The sequence below is a fragment of the Strigops habroptila genome, chromosome 22 (assembly GCF_004027225.2).
Source record: "Strigops habroptila isolate Jane chromosome 22, bStrHab1.2.pri, whole genome shotgun sequence".
Lineage (NCBI taxonomy): Eukaryota > Metazoa > Chordata > Aves > Psittaciformes > Psittacidae > Strigops > Strigops habroptila.
In genome coordinates, this window is record NC_044298.2 from 2,275,674 (window position 1) to 2,299,815 (window position 24,142).

Sequence of the window (24,142 nt, forward strand, 5' to 3'; positions counted from 1 at the left end):
CCCAGTGTCGCCGTCACCGGCAGCGCCCAACACGGGGGTCCCCGGCTGGCAAAGGGGAAGCTCTCGCCCACAAACCCCACATGGGAAGGGGAGGGAAGGGAAGTGCCCCCGGGAGCAGCGGGGGCCGGGCCAAGGGACGGAGCCGCAGCGCCCGCTTCAGCCTTTATTAGTCTCAGCAGAGGAAAAGGGGGTGCAAAGGAAGGGGGGAACCGGGACCCCCCCAATGGGACACGAGGAGCTGGAGCCGCCGCTTCACCGGTCCACTTCACCGAACACAATGTCCTGTGTGCCTGGGGGGGGGACACAGGGGTGAGGGGAGGAGCAGGCAGCCAGGATGGGGGGAGCCCTCCAGGAGCCCCCCCAGCCCAAAGAGGGGACGTACCGATGATGGCCACCACGTCTGCCAGCATGTGGCCCTGGGACATGCGGTCCAGCCCGGCCTGAAGGAACACAAGGAACCCCCCATGAACCCCGTATCGCCCCCTCCAGCACCCAGCACCCAGCACCCTGACCCCAGGCCTGCGAGGGGACAAGGAGGATGATGGTGTGGCCACATCCCCGCTCACCACATCCGGAGCGGCTGCGGGATGTGGTCACATATGGGCACAGCAAAGGAAACCAGCACCAGCAGCACAAAGGGAGATGTGGGGACCCCCCCCACACACCCCGACACCCCCCTCGCCATGGGGGTGATGCCACAACCGGCTTCTCCTCCTACCAGGTGAGCGAATCCCGGCGCCTTGATCTTGCAGCGATAGGGGCGGCTGCTGCCGTCGGACACCAGGTACACACCGAACTCCCCCTGCACGGACACGGGGACGGGGTTGGGGACACGGTGACACCGAGGTGTCCCCCAACCGCAGGGTCCCCCCTCGTTGTGTCACCGTAACACAAGCAGCACCTTGGGGGCCTCGATGGCCGTGTAGGTGGCCCCAGGGGGCACTTGGTAGCCCTCAGTGTAGAGCTTGAAGTGATGGATCAAGGACTCCATGGAGGTCTGCGGAGAGAGGACACGGGCCACTGTGACAACCAGGGTGGTGGCCACAGTCCTGCTGCCACTGGCCACGGTGTGTCCAGGGATGGACATGGGGACACAAAACACACCCCAAACCCCACGTTTCCCCTCCTGGTGAGGCCCCGTGTGGGGTGGAACCTCCTTTACCTTCATCTCCGCCCGCTTCGGCGGCGAGATCTTGGCATCATCCACCTTGATCTCGCCCTCGGGCATCTTGTTGAGGCACTGGAGGATGATGCGGAGCGACTGGCGCATCTCCTCCACGCGGCACAGGTACCTGCGGGCCCCCCCCGGCGCTCAGCACCCACAACCACGCACGGTGGGTGCCCCACGGGGCCAGCAGGGCCTCATCACAGCCCCCCAGTGTGGGTCTGACCCCCACGTACCGGTCATAGCAGTCGCCCCGGGAGCCGATAGGGACGTCGAATTCCACTTGGTCGTAGACGTCGTAGGGTTGGGTCTTCCGTAGATCCCAGTGGATTCCCGAGCCCCGGAGCATCACCCCGCTGGGAGGAGGGAGCCGGGTGAGCGGGGCCCCGCCGCGGGGCCCTCCCGGGGTCCCCAGACCCACCTGAAGCCGTAGTTCAGAGCTTCCTCTGCCGTTATGACGCCGATGTCGACGGTGCGGTTCTTCCAGATGCGGTTGTTGGTGAGCATCTGCAGTGGTGGCGTGTCCATCAGCCGCCCGGCACCCCTCCCACCCCGTCCCCAGCCCTCAGGGTGTCCCCCCCTCCCAGTTTTAGAGTTCCAAATTGGTTTGGGGTGAAGAGAGCTTAAAGCTCATGTAAGGCCTCGGGCAGGGACACCTTCCACTGGAGCAGGTTGCTCCAAGCCCCTGTGTCCAACCTGGCCTTGAACACTGCCAGGGATGGGGCAGCCACAGCTTCTCTGGGCACCCTGTGCCAGCGCCTCAGCACCCTCACAGGGATGAACTTCCCTATCTCCAACCTGCACTTCCCTCATTTCAGTTTTCCAGCGGGATCCTCACCTCCTCCACCTCATCTATCCGTATGGAGAAGTTCTTCACAAACTCATAGATATCATCCATCAGCCCTAAGGGCAGGTCCTGGGTGGGACAAGAAGGAGATGGGTGAAAGGGGGGAACCAGAGGGGTCAGCACCCACCCAGGGCCACCCATCGGGGGACCCCCCCCCAGCGTTACCTGGTGCACCCCCCCGGGGCGGATGTAGGCAGCGTGCATCCGTGCTCCCGACACCCGCTCATAGAACTCAAACATCTGCAGGAGAGAGAAGGAGAAACGGCTGCTCCGGGGGGGGGAACCGGCTGCCCCACACCCGGCCCCGGCCCCCCCCGGCCCCCCGGTGCCCCTCACCTTCTCCCTCTCCTCAAACATCCAGAAGAAGGGGGTCATGGCGCCGATGTCCAGCGCGTGCGTGGTCACGGCCATGATGTGGTTGAGCAGCCGCGTGATCTCAGCGAAGAGCACTGGGGGGAAGAGCGGAGTGAGCTGCAACCCCCATGGAATCCCTATGGAATCCCTATGGAATCCTCCCCCACTTCCTCACCCCGGATCCACTGAGCCCGCAGCGGCGGGCGGATGTTGAGCAGCTTTTCCACAGCCAGGGAATAGGCCTGCTCGTTGCACATCATGGACACGTAGTCGAGGCGGTCGAAGTAAGGCAGAGCCTGACGGGAGGAAACGGGATACAGCGGGAAGGAACATGGATAACATCGCTCCGATGGAGTTTTCCAGCCCATAGACGCTGTGAGAGCCCCAGTCCCTCCAAGCCTGGAGCCACAACGGTGTTTCCATGGAATCCCAGACTGGTTTGGGTTGGAAGGGACCTTAAAGCTCATCCAGATCCGTGTGTAGGGATGCTCCAAGCCCCGTCCAACACCACCAGGGATGGGGCAGGCACAGCTCAGCCCATCCCAGCGTCCCCACGGGGAGCGGCTCGTCCCTGCGGCCGTACCTGGAGGTACGTCTTGTACTCGATGAGCTTCTCGGTGCCGCGGTGCAGGAGCCCGATGTGGGGGTCGCACCTCTTCACCGACTCCCCGCTCAGCTCCATGACGAGCCGCAGGACCCCGTGAGCCGCCGGGTGCTGCGGCCCGAAGTTGATGGTCAAACTGGAAACCTTCTTGTGAGCCACAGGGTCCTTGTCTGCGCCGGGAGGGAAGGAGGGAGGAGGCAGTCGGGAAGGGGGGAATGTCCCCCTGAGCCCCGGCTCTTCCCGGCAGGACGGACACCGCACACACGGACGTCAGAGCCGGGCTCGGCGCTTGGCGGCACATCAGGAACGCGGCGTTCCGGCCGCCAGCTGGGCTCAGAGCAGGATCCTGGGACAGCTCCAAGGTTCCGGAGAGGGAAGCTCCCAAGGGATTCACCCACACACACACACCCGCACCCCCGAACCCCGAACTGGGGGGGGGGAATGAGGCAGCCCCAAGCACACCCCCAGCCCCAGGTCACCCCCAAACCCCAACCATGACAGCCCCAGGGCACCCTCCAAACAGCACAGGGCACACAAGAGACCCCAGAGCCCACCGGGGAACGAGGCAGCCCCAAGCACCCTCCCAGCCCCAGGTCACTCCAAATAATGAGAGCCCCGGGGCACCCCCCAAACAGCACAGGGCACCCCAGGGACCCCGGAGCCCACCGAGCACCCCCGGGGGCACCCCCAGCACCCCCCCCAAGGGCCGCCCCTCACCGTTCCAAGGCGGCGGCACCCACTTCGCGGTCTCTTTGCTCGGGTACATGACGGCGCCGCCGAACTGCTGCGCCCACTCCACATCGGGCTGCCACTGCCGCGCCGCGCTGCGGGCCGGGACGTGCCGTGAGCCGGGGGCCGGTCCAGCCGCCCCCAGCCCCGCTCGCAGCCCCGTCCCCCCGCCGCTGCCCCCGCTCTCACCGCGCCGGGGCCGGGCCCAGCCGCGCCGCCGCCGCCCGCAGCCCCGAAGGTGCCCGGAGCCTCCCCAGCACCCGCAGCGCCGCCATGTTGCCCTTGGCACTGCGCAGGCGCGGGGAGGGAGGGGAGGCGTGGCGGTGGGCGCCATGTTTGAAAAGGGCAGACACTTTCACCACGTCGCCATATTGACTGCGGGCGGCTCCGCCGCCATCTTTACTAAGGGCAACATCGGGGACACGGCGCTGGCGTCGGCGCCATATTTGAGTGGGGCAGGGTGGGGATGGGGCGCACATGGCGGGGATGGGGCGCACATGGCAGGGATGGAGGGGCCGGACATGGCCCCCGTCCCCCCCCACCATGACACCCCCGTGTCCCCATGCGGGTGCCGGGGCGGTGATGGTGGCACACGGGTGACCAGCACGGGATGTCCCGGCCGGCGGCACCCCCAGCCCCGCTGGTGGGTCCCTGGTGTCGTTGTCCCCCCCCCCGCCTTGTCCCACCCCGGGGGTCACCGGTCCCGCGCCCTCCCCTGCGTCACCCGCGCCCGTGACGCCCGGCCCCGCGTCACGGCTGTTCCCGGCGCGCCGTGACTCACGGGGTCGCGCCGGTGGCACGGACAGCGTTGGCCGCCGGCCACCCCCAAACCCCCCCCCCCCCCCCCCCGCGGTGCTGGGGACACCCCGACCCCCGGGCTGCGGACACCGGGGCTGGGGGTACCGGGAGATGGTGGAGCTTTGGGGAGCCGGAACCGGGATACTGCAGCTGGGAGATACGGGGAGATACTGGAACTGGGGAAACTGAAAGTGGGAGATAGTGGAGCTGGAGATACTGGAGCTTGGGAGGCTGGAATTGGGGATGCTGGAATTGGGAGATACTGGAATTGGAAATGCTGGAGCTGGGAGATACTGGTACTGGGGATATTGGAGCTAGGAATTCTGGAACTGGGAATACTGGAACTGGGGATACTGGAGCTGGGGATGCTGGAACTGGGAGATATTGGTAATGGGGATATTGGAGCTAGGAATGCTGGAACTTGGGATACTGGAGCTGGGAGATATTGGTAATGGGGATACAGGAACTAGGGATACTGGAGCTGGGGATGCTGGAACTGAGGGATACTGGTAATGGTGACATTGGAACTGGGGGTGCTGGAACTGGGAATGCTGGACCTGGGGGATACTGGAATTGGGGATGCTGGACCTGGGGATGCTGGAGCTGGGGGCGCTGGAGCTGGGGACACTGGTGGGTCCCAAGGGAGCAGCCGCTGTGGCAGATGCCGGAGCCCAGCGGGTGCTGCGGGTCCCATGGGCGCACAGAGGCTCTTTGTGCGGCGGCACCGGGTGCCACCGGCTGCCTTTGTCCGGGACCGCGTCACCCCGATCCCGGGGACGGCACCGACGGCACCGGCAGCGCCCGGGGCCCCCCCGGACCGGGACCGGCCTCGGGACCGGTCTCCTCTTCCCAGAAGGGAGGAAGCAGGATGCGGGCCGTGTCCTGCCGGGGGGGGGACAGGAGGTGACTCGGGTGTGACACAGCGGGTGGCCCTGCTGGGAAAGGCGGACACGGGGCGGATGGGGAGGGGTCATGGGGGGACCGGGAGGGATGAAGAGAATGAGGAGGAATGGGGGGCACAGGCAGGTGTGGAGGGGACAGGGAGGGATGAGGAGGATGAAGAAGGATGCGGGGGATGAGGAGGGAGGAAGGGGATGGATGAGGATGAGGAAGGATGCGGGGGATGAGGAGGGATGAAGGGGATGGATGAGGATGGGGAAGGATGGAGGGATGAGGAGGGATGTGGGACAGGGAGAGATGAGGAGGAAGAGGAAGATGAGGAGGGATGAGGAGGCTGAGGAGGGATGGGGGGCACAGGCAGGTATGGAATGGACAGGGAAGGATGAGGAAGAAGAGGATGAGGAGAGATGAAGGGGATGAGGATGAAGGGGATAAGGAGGAAGAGAAGGATGAGGAGGGACGGGGGGACAAGGAGGGATGAAGGGAATGAGGGTGATGAGGAAGGATGGGGGGATGAGGAGGGATGGGAACAAGGGAGGGGAGGAGGAAGAGGAGGATAAGAAGGGATGAAGGGGTTGAGAAGAATGAGAAGGGATTAAGGTGATGAGGAGGGATGGGGGGACAGGGAGGGATGAAGGGAATGAGGAGGAGGAGGGATGAAGGGCACAGGCAGGGGTAGAGCCCCTGCGGGCACCCGACACCTCCCCCGGGACCGGTCCCGCGGAGGGGAGATCCCGCGGGGTCCCGGGGGAGGTGTCCCCGCTCTGCCTTCCCGGACCGGCCCGAGGGGGGGTCGGGGCCGCCCCGCTCCGCTCCGCCCCTCCCGGGACAGCCCATCCCGCCCGTTAAAAGGCGGCGGGAGCCGCTGTCGCGGGGCTATTGTGGGGCTGTCGCGGGGCTGTCGCGGTGTCGCGGTGCCCGGGCCATGCGCTGCAAGCTCCTGGCGCTCCTGGTCGCTGCCGCCACCGCTGTCGAGGCCGCTCCCGGTCCCGCGTGTCCCGTAACGGCACCGGGAGAAGCCGGGACACGGACCCGCGTGGGGCCGGCCCCGAGGAGAACCAAGGTACGGCCAGGCCAGGGCACACGGGGCCGGGATGGGACCGGCCGGGATCGGGATGGGACGGGCTGGGACGGATCGGAACACACTGGACCGGGATGGACCGGGAAAGACCAGGATACACGGGACTGCGATTGGATGGACCGTGCTGGGACCGCGATGGGATAGACCATGGTGGACCGGGACTGGGACTGGGACTGGGACTGGGATAGACCAGGACACACTGGACCGGGATAGGCTGGCACGGACCCGAACACACGGGACCAGGACGGGCTGGGATGGACTGAGACCGGGATAGGACTGGGATGGACCAGGATGGGAGGGACCAGGGAGGACTGGGATGAATGGGATGTAACGGGACTGGGATAGGCTGGGACGAGCTGGGGGCAGAACGGAACAGGACCGGACACGCTGAACTGGGATGGGCTGGACCAGGGTTCCCCCCGCCGGCTCCCGGAGCCCCGGGATGCAATGGGGTGATTCTGGGGGTCACTGGGATGCGGTGGGGTGATGCTGAGGTACCCCAGACCTGACCCCCAAGCCCCCCGTTCCTCCCCAGCGCTTCGCCTCGGTGCCGCGGTTCGTGGAGCTGCTGGTGGTGGCGGACGAGGCGATGGCGCGGTTCCACGGCGCGGGGCTGCGGCCGTACCTGCTCACGGTGCTGGCGGCGGCCGCCCGCTCCTTCCGCCACGGCAGCCTCGGCAACGCGGTGGAGCTGCGGGTAACGCGGCTGCTGGTGCTGGGCCCCGACAACCCCGGACCCCCCCCCGACCCCCAACGCCGCCGAGATGCTCCGGAACTTCTGCCAGTGGCAACAGGGGCTCAATGTCCCCGACGAGGACAGTCCCCTCCACTTCGACACCGCCGTCCTCTTCACCCGGCAGGTGGGGGACGTTGGGGGGGTCCGCACTGTTTGAGGTCCCTGTGGGGTGGCTGAGTGCTGCTGGTGCCCCCCAAGGGGTTTGGGTGCTGGCTGAGCCCATGGGTTTCGCGGCTCCCGCGGTCCTTGGGGTGCATCCCATGGGGTTTGGGTGCTGGTTTTGGGGTGCTCACCCCCCGCCTGTCCCCCAGGACCTGTGTGGGGCGGCCACTTGTGCCACGCTGGGCATGGCCGACGTGGGCACCGTGTGCGACCCGGCGCGGAGCTGCGCCGTGGTGGAGGACGATGGGCTGCAGTCGGCGTTTACCGTCGCCCATGAGCTGGGTGAGTGGGGACGGGGACATGGGGGGACGGCGGAACACCCCCAAAACCCCCTCGGGGCTGACGCCACCGTCCCCCGGCGCAGGCCACGTCTTCAACATGCTGCACGACACGGCGCAGCCCTGCCGGGAGCTGAACGGCGACACCGGAGCCACCCGGAGGGTGATGGCTCCTGTCCTCTCCTCGCTGGAGCCCGGCGAGATGTGGTCCCCGTGCAGCGCCCGCTTCATCACCGACTTCCTGGATAACGGCCACGGTACGAGCCGACTCTGGGCAGCCCCGGTGCAGCCACGTCCCATCCCTGTGCTCCCCGGCATCACCGGTGCCGTGCTCCCCGCAGGTCACTGCCTCCTGGACCAGCCTCCGGAGTGGCTGCCGCTGCCGTCGGCGCTGCCGGGCAGCGTGTACCCGCTGCTGCGGCAATGCCAGCTCGCCTTCGGGCCCGAGTCGCGGCACTGCGGGGACCTGCAGCCGCCCTGCGCCCGGCTCTGGTGCACCGGCCACACCGGCGGCCGCTCCGTATGCCAAACGAAGCACTTCCCCTGGGCCGATGGCACACCGTGCGCGCCGGGCAGCGTCTGCATGGACGGTGCCTGTGTCAGCACCACCCGCATGCAGGAGCTCACCGTGAGTACCGGGGCGGGGGGGAATCGGAGGGCACCGGGGCGGCCTCTCGCCCCCCGGCTCCCGTTTGACCCCATTCCCGTTGCGTTTCCCGGTGCAGACTCCGGTGGATGGCGCTTGGGGGCCGTGGGGGCCGTGGAGCGGCTGCTCGCGGAGCTGCGGCGGCGGCGTCCGGCTCTCGCACCGCGACTGCACCGCGCCCGCACCGCGCCACGGCGGCCGCTACTGCCGCGGGAAGCGCACCCGCGTCCAGTCCTGCAGCGTGGAGGAGTGTCCCGGCGGCTCCGGTGAGGGGGATGCGCGGACGGGGGCGGCACCGGGGCGGGGACTGGGGGCTGGCGCTGACCCCGCCGCTCGCCCCGGCAGCTCTGGCGTTCCGGGAGGAGCAATGTGCCGCGTACAACCATCGCCCGGAGCTCGCCAGGGGGCTGCCGGCGCCGCGGGACTGGGTCCCGCGCTACAGCGGCGTGGCCGAGCGGGATCGGTGCAAGTTGATCTGCCAGTCCCAGACCTTGGGCTACTACCATGTGCTGCAGCAGAGGGTAAGCGCTGCGGTGTCCCCCCCGCGCCCCGAACCCAGCACGGGCTTCCTGCGGCGGGCTCTGAGGCCGTGCGGTGCCGCAGGTCGCCGATGGGACGCCGTGCTCACCGGAGAGCACCGGGGTGTGCGTGCGTGGCCGCTGCATCCCCGCCGGCTGCGACCGAGTCATCGGCTCCAAGAAGAAGTTCGATAAGTGCATGAGCTGCGGCGGCGACGGCTCCGGCTGCACCAAAGTGTCCGGCTCCTTCACCAAAGCCCGGTAAGCGCCTGGCGGCGGCGGCGGCAGCGGCGGGGCGGGGAGCACCCATGGGTGCCACCGTCCAACCGCTCTGCACCCCACAGCTACGGCTACAACGACGTGGTGACCATCCCGGCGGGTGCCACGCACGTCCTGGTGCGGCAGGTTTCGGCGCCCGGTGCCGAGGATGTTTTCCTGGCGCTCCGGCGCCCGGACGGTGGGTCCCTGCTCAATGGTGGCTACATCCTGGTGCCATCGGCCACCGACGTGGCGCTGGGCAGGGGGATAACCCTGCGCTACAGCGGAGCCACCGCGGCCACCGAGATGCTGGCGGGCCGGGGGCCGCTGCCGCAGCCCGTGGTGCTGCAGGCGCTGGTGGTGGATGAGCAGCGGCCGCCGCGGTTGAAATACAGCTTCTTTGTGCCACGGCGCCCGTCGGAAGCCTGGGAGAAGCAAAAAGCCCAAATCCTGGAGATCCTCAGGAGCCGCCGGCGCCACAAGTAGCCACAAGGAGGGTGATGGGATGAGACTGATCCTGGTGGCACCATGGATTTGGTTACCGATGGATGGCGGCAGCCTCTGCGCCGAGCCCCAGTGCCGGTCACCGCGTCTACCTCAGCCCTGGGCAGGCCCCGGGGCCCCCCGGCTGTGGAACCCCCCCTGGGTGCAGTCCCCAGCGCCTTTATTTAAAGCTATTTATGGAGCCGGTGTGGTTGTGGTGATCACCGCGGGCCCCCCCCCGCATGGTTCCCAGCACCCCAAGAACAGGCACCAGCACCCCTGTGCTGAAGGAACTTTATTGGGTGCCCCTAATTCCCCATGGAACGCAGCCCCTGACCCACCGGAGCCCCCTCAGCCCCTGGCCTCGCCTGCTCTGGCTTCTGTGGGGCCGGGAAGTTAATAGTGGCATCGGGGAGTGGAACCGTGTTTGGGGGCAGTGCGAGGTGTGAGCACCCAGTGTGCCAGGAGCAGGGATTGGGGGATTTGGGAGCGATCTGGGGGGATTTGGGAGGTTTTTGGGGGGGATATTTGGGAATTTGTGGGGATTTGGGGGGGATGGAGGGAATTTGGCAGTACTTGGGAGGTTTGGGGAGGATTTATGGGGAAATAGGGGGGAATTAGGGGGGAATGGGGAGGTTTGGGGAGGATTTATGGGAAATTTGGGGGGAATTAAGGGGGAATAGGGAGGTTTGGGGGGATTTGGGGAGAATTTGGGAGGATTTTAGGAGGATTTGGGGGGATTTTTGAGGTTTAAGAGAAATTTGTAGGGAATTAGTGGGAATTTGGGAGGCTGTGGGAGATTTGAGAGCATTTGAGGGGTTTTGGGGGAATTTGAGAGGTTTGGGGGGAATTTGTCGGGAATTTGGGTGAATTTTGAAGGGTTGGGAGGAATTTGGGGGGATTCGGGAGGGAATTCGGGGGTTCGGGCCCCGTCGCTCACTGGGCTCAGCCAGGACGTGGCGGGGCGGCCGCAGCAGCAGCACGATGAGGTTAAAGGCGCGGGGAGGAGCCGCGGGGACCCCGAGAGGGACCCGGGAAGGGCGGGGAGGGAGGGGACGGGCACAGGGACCCGCGCAGCTCCCCGCCGCCGCGCCCGCTTTCGTCCATCACCCAATCAGAGCGCGCTATCCCTGTGACGTCACTACGAGGGCGTGGCCATCTCGCAGAAGGAGGGCGGTGGCGTGCGCGGTTGCCAGGGAGACGCAGCGGGGGTGGAGCTCCAGGTGGACACGCCCCCTGCACGAAGCCACGCCCCCTCCCGCCGTATCCGGCGCCCCCGGGTCCTGCCGCCCGTCTCCGGGAACCTCCCCCCGTCCCCCACGTCCCCCTCCCCGGGTCCTGCCCGGAAGGCCTCGCTGCCTGCGCCCTGGCACCCGCGTCCGCTCCCCTCCAGGCTCATGTGGCCGCATCCTCCATTGTCAGCTCCAACCGGGAGCCGCGGGGCTCGGTAGCGGAGGGCTGGGTGGTGCCGGCCCGGATCCTCCTGCCCGAGGGGGGCCGTGTCCCGACCTTGACCCACTCTGACCCCGCACTCACCCCTCCTTGATCCCACCTTGACCCCGCGCTCACCCCTCCTTGATCCCACCCTGGTCCCGCACTCACCCCCCCTTGATCCCTCCTTGATCCCACCCTGGTCCCGCACTCATCCCTCTTTGATCCCTCCTCGATCCCTCCTTGATCCCACCGCCTCAGTTACCCCGGGTGGGCCCCACAACCACCTTCACCGGAGCGGCCCCTTTAAGAGCTGCCTCTCCGGGGAAGGCTCCGCCCCCCCGCGCACGCGCGCTGCGCTCTCCCTCCCCAGTGCGTTCCAAGATGGCGGCGCGGGCCGGGCGCGGCTGAGGCGCTGCCGCAGGTACCGGAGGGGCCGCGGCCGGGCCCGGCGCCTCCCCCCGCCCCGCAGCGCCCGCGATGCCGCCCGGCGCCCGGTGACGCGGCCCCCCCGCCATGCTGCGGCGGCTGCTGGAGCGGCCGCGCTCGCTGGCGCTGCTCGTCGGCTGCCAGTTCGCCTTCGTCGCCTACTTCTCGCTGGGCGGGTTCCGCAGCCTCACGTCCCTCTTCGGCCGCGCCGCGGGGCCCGTCTTCGATTACTCCCGCACCCACGACGTGTACGCGAACCTCAGCCGGCTCCTGCCGCGGGAGCCCGCCCGGCCCGACCCCGCGCGCCCGCTGCCCTTCTGCCCCGAGCGCTCGCCCTTCCTCGGTGAGCAACGGGGGGAGGCGGTAACGGAGCGGGAGCGGGGAACCCCGCGGGGAGAACCGGGCTCTTCAGGGGGAGAAATGGGGACCGGGACCGGCGGGGGGAGAACGGGCCCCTATGGGGGGAGAAGGGAACCTGCGGGGGTAAAAACCGGCCCCTCTGGGGGGAGAACCGGGTCTATGGGGGGAGAACCCGCCCTTGTTGGGGGAGAACCGGGTCTATGGGGGGAGAACGGGATGGGCGAGAGGAAGAACCGGTTCCTATGGGAGGAGAACGGGACCGGCGGGGGTAAAAACCGGCCCCTATGGGGGAAGAGCAGGGGCCCCGGCGAGAGAACCGGCCCTTCTGGGGAGAGAGCCGGGTGTCCAGGGGAAGAACGGGCCCCGTGGGAAGGGAACTGGCCCCTTTGGGGGGAGAACGGGCCCCCTCGGCGGGAGAACCGGACCCACAGGGGAAGAACCACCCCCCCTCCCGGAGCAGAACAGGATCCCGCGGGAGGGAGAACCGGTTCCGCGGGGAAAGAGCTGGCAGAACCGGCCCGACCGGCCGCGCTGGGGCCGCTCCCGCGGTTCCGGGCTGTGGGAATGGCCCCGGGGCTGCCCCCCCTCAACCCACCGCTGCCTTCCACCCCCCCCCGCAGTGGGGCCGCTGACGGTGACCTTCAGCCGGGTGCCAACGCTGGAGCAGATCCGGGCCAAGAACCCGGCGGTGCAGGAGGGCGGCCGGTACCAACCGCCCGGCTGCGAGCCCCGGTCCCGCACGGCCGTCATCATCCCGCACCGCAACCGGGAGACCCACCTGGGCCACCTCCTCTACTACCTGCACCCCTTCCTGCAGCGCCAGCAGCTCCAGTACGGCATCTACGTGGTGCACCAGGTGAGACCAGGGCAGGGGGTGACACCGGGGGGGGGGTTCACTGGCTCCACAGCGCCGTTACCGGCCCCGTTTCCCCGCCACAGGCCGGTAACTCCACGTTCAACCGAGCGAAGCTGCTGAACGTGGGGGTGAAGGAGGCGCTGAAGGATGAGGAGTGGGATTGTCTCTTCCTGCACGACGTCGATCTGATCCCCGAGAACGACCACAACCTCTACACGTGCGACCCCTGGAACCCCAAACACGTCTCTGTCGCCATGAACAAGTTCGGATACAGGTGGGTGATGGAGGCGGAGGGGAAACCGGGCGCCACCGGGAGCAGCGGCTCAGCACCGTGTCCCCCCGCAGCCTGCCGTACCCCCAGTACTTCGGGGGGGTCTCAGCGCTCACCCCTGACCAGTACATGAAGATCAACGGCTTTCCCAACGAGTACTGGGGCTGGGGCGGAGAGGACGACGACATCGCCACCAGGTAGGACCGGGGAGGTGACAGGGGTGTCCCCACACCCGGCCCCCCCCCGGTGACACCGCGGCCCCCCCCCTTGCAGGGTGCGCCTGGCCGGGATGAAGATCGCCCGCCCGCCCGTCTCCATTGGCCACTACAAGATGGTGAAGCACAAGAGCGACAAAGGCAACGAGGAAAACCCCCACAGGTTGGGGGGCGCACGGTGGGGGGTGGCACCGGTTTGGGGGGGGGGCTCGGTGGTGACATTCCTTGTTTCCTTCCTCCTCCTCCGGTGCAGGTTTGACCTGTTGATCCGCACGCAGCGGATGTGGACGCAGGACGGGATGAACTCCCTGAGCTACGTGCTGCTGGCCAAGCACCTGCACCCGCTCTACACCAACCTCACGGTGGACATCGGCACGGACCCGCGCGCCGCCCGCCGCCCCCCGGGCCCCGGCCACGACGGGCAGCGGCCCCGGAGCAGCACCAGCCTCTTCCGCGAGGAGATGCTGCGCAAACCCCCCCGGGACCCCGCGGCCTGGGGGGACCGGGGGCTCTCACTGGCCCCACACCGGCCCCTGGCACCGAACAGCACCCAACCGGCCCCGGGCATCACCCAGCGCAGCCCGAAGGGCACCGGGGACGGTGCCACCAACGTGGTGGTGCGGGACGAGGGGACGCCGCCGGCCCGCGGGGACAACCGGAGCCTGGCGCAGGGCACCCGCTAAGCCCGGCCCCCCCCACAACGTGGACTCTGGGCACCGGGAAGGGCCCCCCCCAGATCCTGGAGAGCTCCATGGGGAGCTGCCGGCGCTGGGGGTAGGCCGTGGGGGCCCGGCCCCACCGGCCCAACGTTATTTATTCTATTTATGAGCCGCTCCCTGGACCTTTATAAGGGTTTTTCAATTAAAAAATACACTTTGTCCTAAGGCTGTGGGGTGCGGGGGGGGCACGGGGGGGGCCAGCGGGGGTCAGTGCTGCGGCCCCAGCAGCCGCCCCACGGCCGCCTTGGCGCTGGCAATGCAGTCGTTGACGGAGACGCCGCTGTAGGAGGCTCCGATGAGGCTCAGGGGCAGCCGGTGCTCGGCCAGGAAGCGGCTGATGCGCTCTGCGGGGCCGGGATGGGTGCTGGGTGCCAGGGGAGGGGGTGCTGGGCGCCTCCCCAGCACCTCAGCACCCACTTACCTGTGCGCTGCCAGTGGCCCAGCGTGTACTGCGGGATGCAGGCCTGGGGGGGAGCAGTCAGTGAGACCCATGGGACCCCCCCCATGTCCCCGTTCCTGCCCCCATGGGTGCTGGCACCCACCTGGTGCACCCTGACGATGGAGCGGGTCGGGGCCGGCTCCAGCCCCAGCTGCTCCCTCACGGCTGCCTGTGCCCGGTGCAGCAGCAGCTCCGGCGCCGCCGCCGCCGGGTCCCCGAAGCTCTGCTCGAACCAGGCTCCTCCCAGCATCACCTATCGGCACCGTGAGTGTTCCCAGGGATTGGCACCAGGATCCATCCCAATCCCGGCCCCGGTGCTCACCGTGAGGCGCAGCGAGGCCGCGGCCGCGCCGTCGTGCTGGGGAAAGGCCACTGAGTCGTAGACGATGCCCAGGAGGGACCCGTCCTCTGAGGAGGGCACCAAGTGCCCGAAACCCTGGGCAGGAGCGGGCCGGGGTCACCCCTGGGTGCTGGGGACACCCTTGGGGCCACCCCTGGGTGCTGCCGCTCTCACCGTGACGGGCAGTGCAACGCCTTCGTACTGCAGGTTCACCACAGCCACCGACACCGTTGGGATGCGCCGCAGCTCCTGCGCCAGCGCCGCCGCCTCGGCCGGCAGCGCCTCGGCCAGCGCTGAGGACAGGGGGACGGGGATGGGGGGGTCACACACAGCGCTGTCCGTCCCCCCCCACACCCTGGTGGCACCCCGGGGTGTCAGCACCAGCAGCTACCTGCAGCCGGGAGGGCGCTGACTACGTGGTCGGCTGTGACGGAGCCATCGGCCAGGGTGAGCTGTGGGGAAGGAGGGGGGTGATGGGACACAGGGACACGGGGATGGGGATGCGGTGATAGGGGACACGAGGACATGGGGATTGGGGATGCAGAGACACGGAGATGGGGACAGTGATGAGGGACATGAGGACAGGGATGTGGTGATGGAGACATGGGGATGGAAGACACAGTGATGAGGGACATGGTGATGAGGGGCATGGATGAGGATGCGGGAATGGGAACATAGGGACACAGAGATGGGGACACAGAGATGCAGGGATGGGGGACGTGGTGATGAGGGACATGGATGAGGATGCGGGGATGGGGACACAGAGACGCAGTGAGGGGGGGCACGGGGATGGGGATCCCTCCGCCAGGTCCGCACCTCCCAGCGGCCGTCGTGGCGGCGGCGCAGGCTGCGCAGGGGCTGGTGGCAGCGCAGCTCCACACCGCGCTCCCGCAGGAACTGCGCCAGCGCCTCGGGCAGCGTCTGCATCCCGCCCCGCAGCGACCATTGGCTCCAGCGCTCGGCCCGCGCCCGGCGGCTCAGCCCCGACTCGGCTCCGCGCTCCTTCCCTGCGGGCGACAGCGCCGGTGTCCCCCCCCCCGCCCGCCCCGTAACACGGTGCGTGTGTCCCCCCCCTCTCCCGCCACCACCGCGGCGCTCACCGGAGCCCAGCGCCAGCCCCAGCAGCACCGACCGCCGGCGCCGCTCGGCCTGGAAGAGCAGCGGGAAGCAGGAGCGGACGCTCAGCGCCCGGCAGTCCCCGGCGAACACCCCCCGGCACAGGCTGTCCACCGCGATGTCGGCCACCTGCGGGCACACGCTGCGGTGAGGCCGGGCCGGGCCCCGCCTGGCGGCTGCCGGGTACCGATAATCGCTATCGCCCGGGGCAGGCACCCACCTCCGGCCCGAAGCGGCGGCGCACGAACGCGTGGATGGTCTCGTCCGGCTCCGTCCCGGCCGGCGCCAGCAGGTCCCGGAGCCCGCTCCAGAGCAGCGCCCGCGAGAACGGCGGCACCGGCCGCAGCAGCGCCCTGGGGGCAGCCGCGGCTCAGGGGGGGGAACCCCAGTGGCACCGGGGCGGGGGGGGACGGCATCAGGCACCTACCCCAGGCCCGAGGGCAGCTTGTGCAGGGCCCCGGCCACGTAGAGGAAGCGGTTCCTGGAGGCCGGGTGGTCGCCGGGCACGGGCAGGACGGCGCCGGCCAGGCCGAGCTCCGAGACCTGCGGGGATGGGGGGGACGGGCACGGCGGGGGCACGGACCTGCCCCGGGGCAACCCGGACCCCGGCACCCCCCTGGACCGCATCACCAACCAAGGGACCCCCCTGGAACCCAGCACCCACCAGCGACCCCCCCCCCAGACCTCATCACCCACCAAGGGTCCCCCTTCGGACCCCAAACCCCACCAGGGACCGCCCCCTAGACCCAGGCACCCACCCAGAGCCCCCTAAGATCGCAAAACCCACCCGGGACCCCCCAGATCCCGGCCCCCCCCGTTACCATGTGCAGGGTGTCGGTTCCCGCCGCCCCCCCGGGCCGGATCCCCCTCGGCCCATGCTCGAACACGGCCCCGTCGGCAGCGCGGGTGCTCTGCAGCCACCCCCCGAGGCGGGCACCGGCCTCCAGCAGCAGCACCTGCGGACAGCGCGGTCACACCAAGACCCCCCCCCCGGTAACACCGGGACCCCCCCGGGACCCCCGCGGTCACCTTGGGCGGGTGCGGGCTCCGGACCAGGTGATAGCAGGCGGCCAAACCGCTGATGCCGCCTCCCACCACGGCCACGGTCGGTGCCATGAGCGCCCCGGGCCGGGCCGGTCACCGGAGCCCCGGAACCGGCGCCGTGTCCCGCCCCGCACCGCCCGGGAGCGGCTGGCCCCGCCCCCTCTCCTTATAAGGACAAAGGGCGGGACTTAAGGAGGCGCAGAGCCAATGGCACTAAGCTGCGCAGAGGGAGGGGCGGAGCCAGAAAGGCGGCAAGCCCCGCCCCCGCGCCTCACCAGCCAATCAACGCTCCCGCAGCAGGCCACGCCCCGCGCTGCCGATAAGAAAGGGCGGGGCTAAGGACGGGGAGAGCCAATAGGAGGACGCTGCCGCCTGACTGACCCGCGGGCGACAGAACGGCGGCAAGCCCCGCCCCTGCGCCTCAGCCAACCAATCAGCAGCAGCCACGCCCCTTCCCTCAACCACGCCCCCAGCAAGTAAGCCACGCCCATAACCTGTTAAACCCGCTAAGCCCCGCCCCGTCGGTAGCCCCGCCCCCTCCCCTAGCCCCGCCCCCGCCCCCTCCAAACTGCGGCTTTTTGGGTATTTTTCTTAATAAATTTATTGACAAAAGCCCAGGGGGGGCCGCGGCCGCCCCTCCCCCTCCCCAGCGGGGTCCTTGGGGGGGGCGGGGGGGGCAGCCCCCACCTGCGGGTGCTCCGCGGGGGGCTCAGGACCGGCGGCCGAGCGGCTCCTCCAGCTCGTAGAACAGGACGTAGCCCTCGCTGGACGGGACCTGGTTCTCGCTGATGGGCGAGACGCTGCGGGGGCACCCTCAGCACCGGGGGGCACGGACAGGGTGAGGGGGGCAGGGACACAGGGACATGGTCACAGGGAGGTGGATGTGGCCCAGGGAGGGGCCACAGCGCACAGGGAGGGGGTCAGGGACAGAGGGAGGGGAATATGGCCCAGGGAAGGGGGTAGGAAGGATTTAGGCGCCCTTGGGGGGTGTTGGGAGGTAGATTTAGGGGGGTCAAGGATGCTTGAGAGGAGATTGGGGGTGAAGTGGGGATGTGGGGGTCAAATTTGGGGGGTTTGGGGGAGTTGTGGACACCAGGAGGGGGACACGGACACGGGAACGGGGGTGGCACCTACCGGGAGTCATTGTAGACACGCCACCCGGCCGGGTCCCGGCACAGCGCCGTGTAGTGGCCGTAGTGGACGCTGCCCGAGTGGTTGCAAAGGGCATAGAGGGTGTAGATGGGGGTGCCTGTGGGGGGAGCCCGGGCTCAGTATGTCCCCCCCAGCCCCTCAGTGTCCCCCCCCGGCCCCTCAGTGTCCCCCTCCCCGGGTCCTCACCCGCTTTCTCGCTGGCGAACTCCCGCAGGTTGAGCTGCTGCAGGGGGAAGTCCACGAAGACGGAGCATTTCTTGATGGAGTAGCGGGTGGTGGAGAACCGGTTCAGGTCTGGGGCGGGGGGGGGGCGTCAAGGGGAAACGTGGCAGCACTGGGACCCCCCCCAACCCTCCCCATGAGCACCGGGACCCCCCAACGCTCCAATGGGAAAGGATACGGAGCACCAGGATGCGAGGGAAGCGCTGGATCGTCAACTTCTTGGTGCTCCGTGTCCGCTGCCGGCACTTGTCACAGACCTGCCGGTGGCACGGTGCTGGTGAGGGGGGGACAGGGGGGACCGGGACCGGGTGGGGGTCACCCCGAGCCCCCGGTTCTCACCGGGGCGTTCTCTGAGTCAAGCTCTTCCTCCTTGGTGAAGAGGCTGAAGCAGTCGTGGAGCGAGACCCGGCCCCCGGCAAAGCTTTTCTGGAGGGGAACAGGGAGAAGGTGGGGAATAAACGGGGGTCTGGGAGGGAAAAAGGGGGGTCTGGGGGTGACGAAAAGGGGGGGCTCAGCCCCATCCCTACCTTTGGGATGGGCAGGGAGAGATCACAGAAGACCTCAAAGGTGGTGGAGCGGTAGCCGCACGCCTGGCACTTGAGGCAGCTCTTCAGTTGGCCCACGAAGAGGTCTGGGGGTGAGGAGAGGGGGGGGGTCAGAGGAGGGTCAGAGGGGCCCCCCCGAGAGGTGTTTTGGGGTGCAGGAGGAGCCCAGCAGTGCTCACCCACGATCTTGCTGTCCTCCCTCTCCAGGTACCGCTTCCACATCACGTTGGCGCGTTCGTCGTCGCTGTGGGGCGAGACGGGGGAGCTCTGGCTGCAGCCGGGGGGCACCCCAAGGACCCACCCGTCTGTGTGTGTGTGTCCCCCCCTCACCTCAGCCCCTCGGGGTCCTCCAGCGTGGGGGGCCGCCGCGTGTCCGAGAGGATACTGGGGGTCCGGCGGCCTTTGCGGTTGATCTCCACATGCAGCCGGTCCATGAAGAACTTGAGGAACTCCTGCGCGTCCTGTTGGCTGCAAAGGGGGGGGACCCCCCGCACACACGGAGCCATCACACCCCTGGACCCCCCCATAGAGCTGGGGGTACCCTGGGGGGGGTGAAACCTCACCTGTACCCGGTGAAGGAGGGGACGTACTTCTGAAAGACGGCCTTGAAGCGCCCGGGGTTGACGGCTTCGGCCGCATCCGGGTGCCACAGCGCGGCGATGACATCGGCGAAGGCTGCGGGGACCGGGGGGGGGTCAGCACGGGGGGGGCGGGTGTTAGATCAGGTCTAATGGGGTGCTTGAGGGTGCGGGGGGGGGGGGGGCTCCCGTCCCACCTTCAGTGAGCTCCTGGGGGCCGCGGGGCTGCTCCTGCTGGAAGTCCCGGCGCAGGCAATAGTCCCGCAGGGGTTTGGTGCTGCTCAGGCACTGCAGCACCGCGTTCATGAAGCACTGCGGGGACAGCGGTGCTGGCACGGCCCCGCCACGCCACGGGGACCCCCACGGGGCTGGGGCCACCCCAACGAGGGACACGGGCCCGGGTGGCACTTACCGTGTTGCCCAGATTCCTGAGGCCGACGTGGCCGGAGCCCAGCAGCAGCGTGTGGTGGGGCTGTGGGGACGCAAAAGGACATGGTGAGACCCCTCCCCACGGTGTCACCCCCCCCCCACAGCCACCCCCCCGCCGTGTCACCTCCCCGGTGACGAGCAGCAGCCCCATGACGGCCGCATGAGCCACCGACTCGGCAACGGCGGCGTCGCCGCGGCCGCGGGGCTTCGGCAGCAGCCGCTGTGGCAGCTCCGCCAGCCCCGGCATGGCCCCGGCTCCAGCCCCGGCGGGTCCCCGCTGCCTCCCAACCGCGCCTGATCCGATTTCCCCCGGCTATTCTGGGCCTCGGCTCAGGGGGATTAATTAGTGGCAGAGCCACCTCGGGGACAACGGGCACCGGAGCGGGGCCAAACACCCACCCGTGGTGGGGGGCGAAGCGGCACCAGGGGACGGGCACAGCAATCCCTTGGGATTTCAGGGCTTTAAGGCCCACGTATGGGACAGGCTGCTCTGGAAACAGGGATGGCACCGGGCACCCCCCAAGGAGGAAGAGAGCGGGGAGAGGTGAGAGGGGCCCTGGTGGGGGTGAGGGGGACAAATCCTGATGCTCTTACTGCTGCCACCTTCTCCTCGGGCCGGGCGGGCACTGGGGCCCTGCCCAGTGCGGGGCTGCCGGGCGCTGGGACAGGGTACGGGGGGTCGGGAGCGGCGCGAGTCCGGGGGCAGCCCTCGGGCCGCACGGAGAGCAGCGGGACCCCGGGCTTCCCGTCCAGCACCGGCGCCACGTTCACCCTGCGCAGCGAGGAGCTCCTGCGCAGCGCCAGCGCGCCGGCGCTCAGCTGGTGCCCGCAGTCCCTCAGCACCAGCCGGCTCAGCACCGCCGCCACGTCCTCGGCGCGGCCGCCGCCGCCGCCCTGGCTCAGGTCACCGATGCTGATGGATTTGGAGCGCGCCAGGTTGCTCCGCCGCCGCTCGGCCCCGCTGGGCAGGGAGAAGGAGGCGCTGCCCGGCACAGCACCGGCCTGCGGGGAGCCGGGCACCCGCACACCGTGGTCAGCCTTCACCGGGCCGCGCCGGCACGTGGCCCCGCGCGCCGCGTCCCCGCGCTTCGAGGCCCGGCCCCGCTCCAGCTCCAGCTTCTTGCTGCGCTCGTCCAGCGGCCCCGGACGCGGCGGCAGGAGCCGGAGCTTGGGCGCCGGGGACAGGCCGTTGGCGGCGGCGGCGGCGGAGGCCATGGCAGCGGCGCGGCGCTCCTGGCTCAGCGCCCGGTGCCCGCTCGGCAGCTTGGCGGCGGCTTTGGGCTGCGAGGTGACGACGGCGTGGTCCCGGGCGCGGCCGCCGCGGTGCTCCGAGGCTTGGGGCATGGTGGAGAGCGGAGCCCTGCGGGGACAGCAACGGGTGATGCCGGTTGTGCCGGGGGGGGGGCACCGGGAGCGGGGAAGTGGGGGGGGACGGACAGACCCACCTCTGCCACCGCCGCCGCCGCCTTCACCGCTCACAGCCCCCCGCGGGCAGCGGCCGGGCGGAGGGTCCCGTCGGCGGGGGCCCTGCGGCACAACGAGAGACGCGCCCGGTCAGCGCGGGGGGGGGGGGGGTGACCCGGTGTTGAGCCCCGCTCCCGGTGTTGAGCCGTGGAAGCACCTCCGGGACCCGGCTCCTCGCACCCACCGGCCCCGAACCCCCCCCTGCAGCCCCAACCCCGCCGTTGCCAGGCGGGGCGAAGCGCCGCGGGGGTCGGTCACCCCGCCCTTCCTTTCCGCATCCCCCCCCTCCCCGGACACCGGTCACCTCCCGTCCCCCCCCCCGCGGTACCGGACCCCCCCCCCGCCGCCGCCGCACCTCCCGCGGGCCGCCATGGCAACACCTCCCGCAGCCCCCGCCGCCATCTTTGTTCCTCCCCCCGCCGCCACCACCGTGGCCCCGCCCGCGGCGGCTTCGCCGCACGCACCGCGCATGCGCCACCGCTGCCAGGCCACGCCCCCTCCTCCCCGCGTCGCTATGGAAACGTAGCGGCGTCTGTTCCCATCACCACCACCCACCCCACCCCCCCCGCTCTTAAAGGAGCCGCAGCACCCGCTCTTCTTAAAGCGACAGCGCCCCCCGGGGCTGCGTTATTGTAGGGTCGCACCTCCGAGGGATTAGAGGAAGCCCCCCCCAGAGCAGCAGGCAACGGCAATGCCGGGGTGGAAGAGTTTATTGGGGGGCAAATGGGGGGCGGCAGCAGCGGGGGAGGGGAGGGAATTGGGGGGCACCTCCGTGGGGGAGGGGCTGCACCCCCCAAGCCCCCCTTTGCTCACTTCTCCTTGTGCTGGATGATCCCTTTGGCCACCAGGTCCGGGACCTCCACGGCCAGCCAGGGCCCGAGCTGCGGGGACAGAGGGTGAGCACCCATGGGGACCCCCCACCCACAGAGGGGACCCCCCCACCCACCGAGGGGACCCCCCCCCCAACTCACCCCCAGGGCCATCAGATGAGCCAAACCGAACTTGGGGACGTTCCGGGCCCAGAGAGGCTTGAAATGGTCGCTGAGGCAGATCTTGCCACCCCTGGGGGGGGTTAGAGGGGGTCAGCACCCCAGGGACACCCCCCGGGGACCCCAGGGACCTCCCCCCCCCGCTATGGGACCCCCCCCCAACCTGTACATCTTGGCTGTCTTCCCATCCAGCTCCGGGATGGCGATCTCGGGGGCAGTGTTGGGGTACGTCACCGGGATCTGGGGGGGGTAACACCGGGAGGGGGGGAGTCAGCACCCCCGGACCCCCCCACTCCCCTCCCTGTGTGTGTCCCCCCCCCCCTCCCCGCTCACATCAAACTCGATGGCGAACTCGTACTTGAGCAGCTCGTGGATGTACCAGCATCTCCCGAACCATCTGTAAGAGACCGGGGGGGGGCCCTCAATCTCCGGGACCCCCCCACCGGGACCTCCCCGGCCACCCCCCCCGTCACCCACCGGGTGCCCTCAGCGTTGGACTCAAGCCGGAACCAGTCGTTGTCGGCGCGTTTGTTGTTCTCCACGTACTGGGGGGGGGACGGGAGCGGGTGTAAGCGGAGGGGGGGGAACCGGGAACCGGGGAGGACGCGACCGGGACTGATGTGAATCGAGGGGGGAACCGGACCCGCGGGACACACGGAACGGGGGGAACCGGAGCGACCGGACCGCGGCGGGGCGGGGGGGGAAGCGAACACAACCGGAACCGGGGGAGGAACCGGAGCGACACGGAGCGGGCGGAACCGGACCGGGGGGGGGAACCGGACAACGGAGGAACCGGACCGGGGGGGAACCGGATAGAACCGAACCCGGGGGGGCCCGGCCCCGGCACCTGTATGAGCGCTCGGTACTCCTCCTTCAGGCGCGGCGCCCACCCCTCGCGGTCCCGCGGCCCCGCCGCCGTCCGCAGCAGCGGCAGCTCCGCCACGGCGCGCCGCGCCGCCTCCTCCGCCATGGTCCCGCCGGAACAGCGCCATCTTAGCTGGGGGCGGAAGTGACGCCGGAGGCCGCACCGCCATCTTGCTTAAGGGCGTGACGCGCCCGCGGAGGGGGCGGGTGTGGGCGCCGCCATCTTTACTGTGGGCACGGGCGGGGCGTGACGCTCCCGCGGCGCCGCCATCTTTAGTGCTGGCAGAGCTGAGCGGGGGGGGCACCTTCCCCGTGTCCCCAGTTCCCATCCCCCAGTTCCCACCCCCCATCCCCCCCACTTCTCATCCCCTAATTCCCATCCCCCCAAATTCCTGTCCCCCCCAATTCCCACTCCACCATTCACATCCCTCCATCCCCGTCCCCCCAATTCCCATGACCCCTAATTCCCATCCCCTGGTTCTATTCCCCTAATTCCCATTCCCTCAATTCCCATTCCCCCAATTCCCGTGTCCCCAACTCCCATTCCCCCAATTCTATTCCCCCAATTCCTGTCCCCCCAATTCCCACCCCCTCCATTCCCGTCACCCCCAATTCCCATGTCCCTTAATTCTCCCCCAATTCCCATACTTTCAATTCCTGTCCACCCAATTCCCATCCCCTTATTCCCATCTCCCCAATTCTATTCCCCCAATTCCCATTCCTCCATTTCCTGTCCTCCCGTTCCCATCCCGCCGTTTCCCATCCCTCCATTCCCATCCCCCCAATTCCCATGTCCCCAGCTGTGTTCCCCCAATTCCCACACCCTTAATTCCTGTCCCATCAGTTCCCATCCCCTAATTCCCATCCCTCCATTCCCTTCCCCCAATTCCTATCCCCCAATTCCCATCCCCCAATTCCCATCTCCCAATTCCCATGTCCCCTAATTTCCATCTCCCCTAATTCTATGCTCCCAATTCCTATCCTCTCGTTCCCATCTCCCCAATTCCCATCTCCCCTAATTCCCATTCCCCAATTCCCATCTCTCCATTTGATTTCTCCATTCCTGTCCCCTCCCAATTCCCACGTCCCCTAATTTCCATCTCCCCTAATTCTATTCCCC

The 24,142-nt window shown here is 68.9% G+C and overlaps 6 protein-coding genes across 9 annotated transcripts; 2 read left to right on the forward strand and 4 right to left on the reverse strand.

Annotated features, from left to right (window-relative positions):
• Positions 1-150: 150 nt before the first annotated feature.
• On the reverse strand, positions 151-4,004 carry NDUFS2 (NADH:ubiquinone oxidoreductase core subunit S2). 2 transcript variants are annotated; one of them, XM_030473978.1, is made up of 14 exons: positions 3,889-4,004; positions 3,688-3,794; positions 2,950-3,140; positions 2,542-2,662; positions 2,349-2,461; positions 2,178-2,252; positions 2,004-2,081; positions 1,587-1,672; positions 1,402-1,521; positions 1,163-1,292; positions 902-997; positions 719-802; positions 383-440; positions 151-290 (listed from the first exon to the last, which is right to left on the reverse strand). In XM_030473978.1, the coding sequence occupies exons 1-14, from the start codon at positions 3,972-3,974 to the stop codon at positions 253-255; spliced, it is 1,383 nt and encodes a 460-aa protein (XP_030329838.1). In that variant the 5' UTR covers positions 3,975-4,004; the 3' UTR covers positions 151-252. The 2 variants fall into 2 exon arrangements, with proteins under 2 accessions (XP_030329838.1, XP_030329837.1); XM_030473977.1 differs by having other exon boundaries at positions 3,688-3,791; positions 3,889-3,986.
• Positions 285-23,154, reverse strand: UFC1 (ubiquitin-fold modifier conjugating enzyme 1). Of its 2 annotated transcripts, XM_030474064.1 has the most exons (7): positions 23,006-23,151; positions 22,636-22,703; positions 22,492-22,555; positions 22,322-22,398; positions 22,141-22,231; positions 21,957-22,050; positions 285-315 (listed from the first exon to the last, which is right to left on the reverse strand). In XM_030474064.1, the coding sequence occupies exons 1-6, from the start codon at positions 23,126-23,128 to the stop codon at positions 21,979-21,981; spliced, it is 495 nt and encodes a 164-aa protein (XP_030329924.1). In that variant the 5' UTR covers positions 23,129-23,151; the 3' UTR covers positions 285-315; positions 21,957-21,978. The 2 variants fall into 2 exon arrangements, with proteins under 2 accessions (XP_030329924.1, XP_030329923.1); XM_030474063.1 differs by lacking the exon at positions 285-315 and having other exon boundaries at positions 21,865-22,050; positions 23,006-23,154.
• Positions 6,304-9,762, forward strand: ADAMTS4 (ADAM metallopeptidase with thrombospondin type 1 motif 4). The gene is given in 10 exon segments (XM_030473942.1): positions 6,304-6,460; positions 7,014-7,208; positions 7,210-7,338; positions 7,526-7,658; positions 7,741-7,911; positions 7,996-8,282; positions 8,380-8,566; positions 8,646-8,821; positions 8,904-9,079; positions 9,163-9,762. Coding segments are annotated over 10 exon segments (1,992 nt in total). The 5' UTR covers positions 6,304-6,322; the 3' UTR covers positions 9,563-9,762.
• B4GALT3 (beta-1,4-galactosyltransferase 3) lies at positions 11,339-14,005 on the forward strand. The gene is made up of 6 exons (XM_030473988.2): positions 11,339-11,762; positions 12,400-12,635; positions 12,719-12,909; positions 12,981-13,103; positions 13,180-13,284; positions 13,375-14,005. Exons 1-6 carry the CDS (start codon positions 11,507-11,509, stop codon positions 13,802-13,804), a joined length of 1,341 nt encoding a protein of 446 aa, XP_030329848.1. The 5' UTR covers positions 11,339-11,506; the 3' UTR covers positions 13,805-14,005.
• PPOX (protoporphyrinogen oxidase) lies at positions 13,941-16,929 on the reverse strand. 2 transcript variants are annotated; one of them, XM_030473963.1, is made up of 12 exons: positions 16,765-16,929; positions 16,557-16,691; positions 16,163-16,278; positions 15,956-16,088; positions 15,720-15,864; positions 15,436-15,626; positions 15,011-15,071; positions 14,794-14,912; positions 14,602-14,715; positions 14,383-14,532; positions 14,262-14,304; positions 13,941-14,184 (listed from the first exon to the last, which is right to left on the reverse strand). In XM_030473963.1, the coding sequence occupies exons 1-12, from the start codon at positions 16,849-16,851 to the stop codon at positions 14,048-14,050; spliced, it is 1,431 nt and encodes a 476-aa protein (XP_030329823.1). In that variant the 5' UTR covers positions 16,852-16,929; the 3' UTR covers positions 13,941-14,047. The 2 variants fall into 2 exon arrangements, with proteins under 2 accessions (XP_030329823.1, XP_030329822.1); XM_030473962.1 differs by having other exon boundaries at positions 15,436-15,618; positions 15,675-15,864.
• Positions 17,354-21,602, reverse strand: USP21 (ubiquitin specific peptidase 21). Its single transcript, XM_030473945.1, has 14 exons — positions 21,525-21,602; positions 21,151-21,232; positions 20,300-21,065; positions 19,689-19,748; positions 19,474-19,588; positions 19,262-19,373; positions 19,029-19,166; positions 18,878-18,942; positions 18,681-18,784; positions 18,493-18,579; positions 18,332-18,410; positions 18,118-18,225; positions 17,914-18,028; positions 17,354-17,579 (listed from the first exon to the last, which is right to left on the reverse strand). The coding sequence occupies exons 3-14, from the start codon at positions 21,047-21,049 to the stop codon at positions 17,489-17,491; spliced, it is 1,824 nt and encodes a 607-aa protein (XP_030329805.1). The 5' UTR covers positions 21,050-21,065; positions 21,151-21,232; positions 21,525-21,602; the 3' UTR covers positions 17,354-17,488.
• Positions 23,155-24,142: the final 988 nt, after the last annotated feature.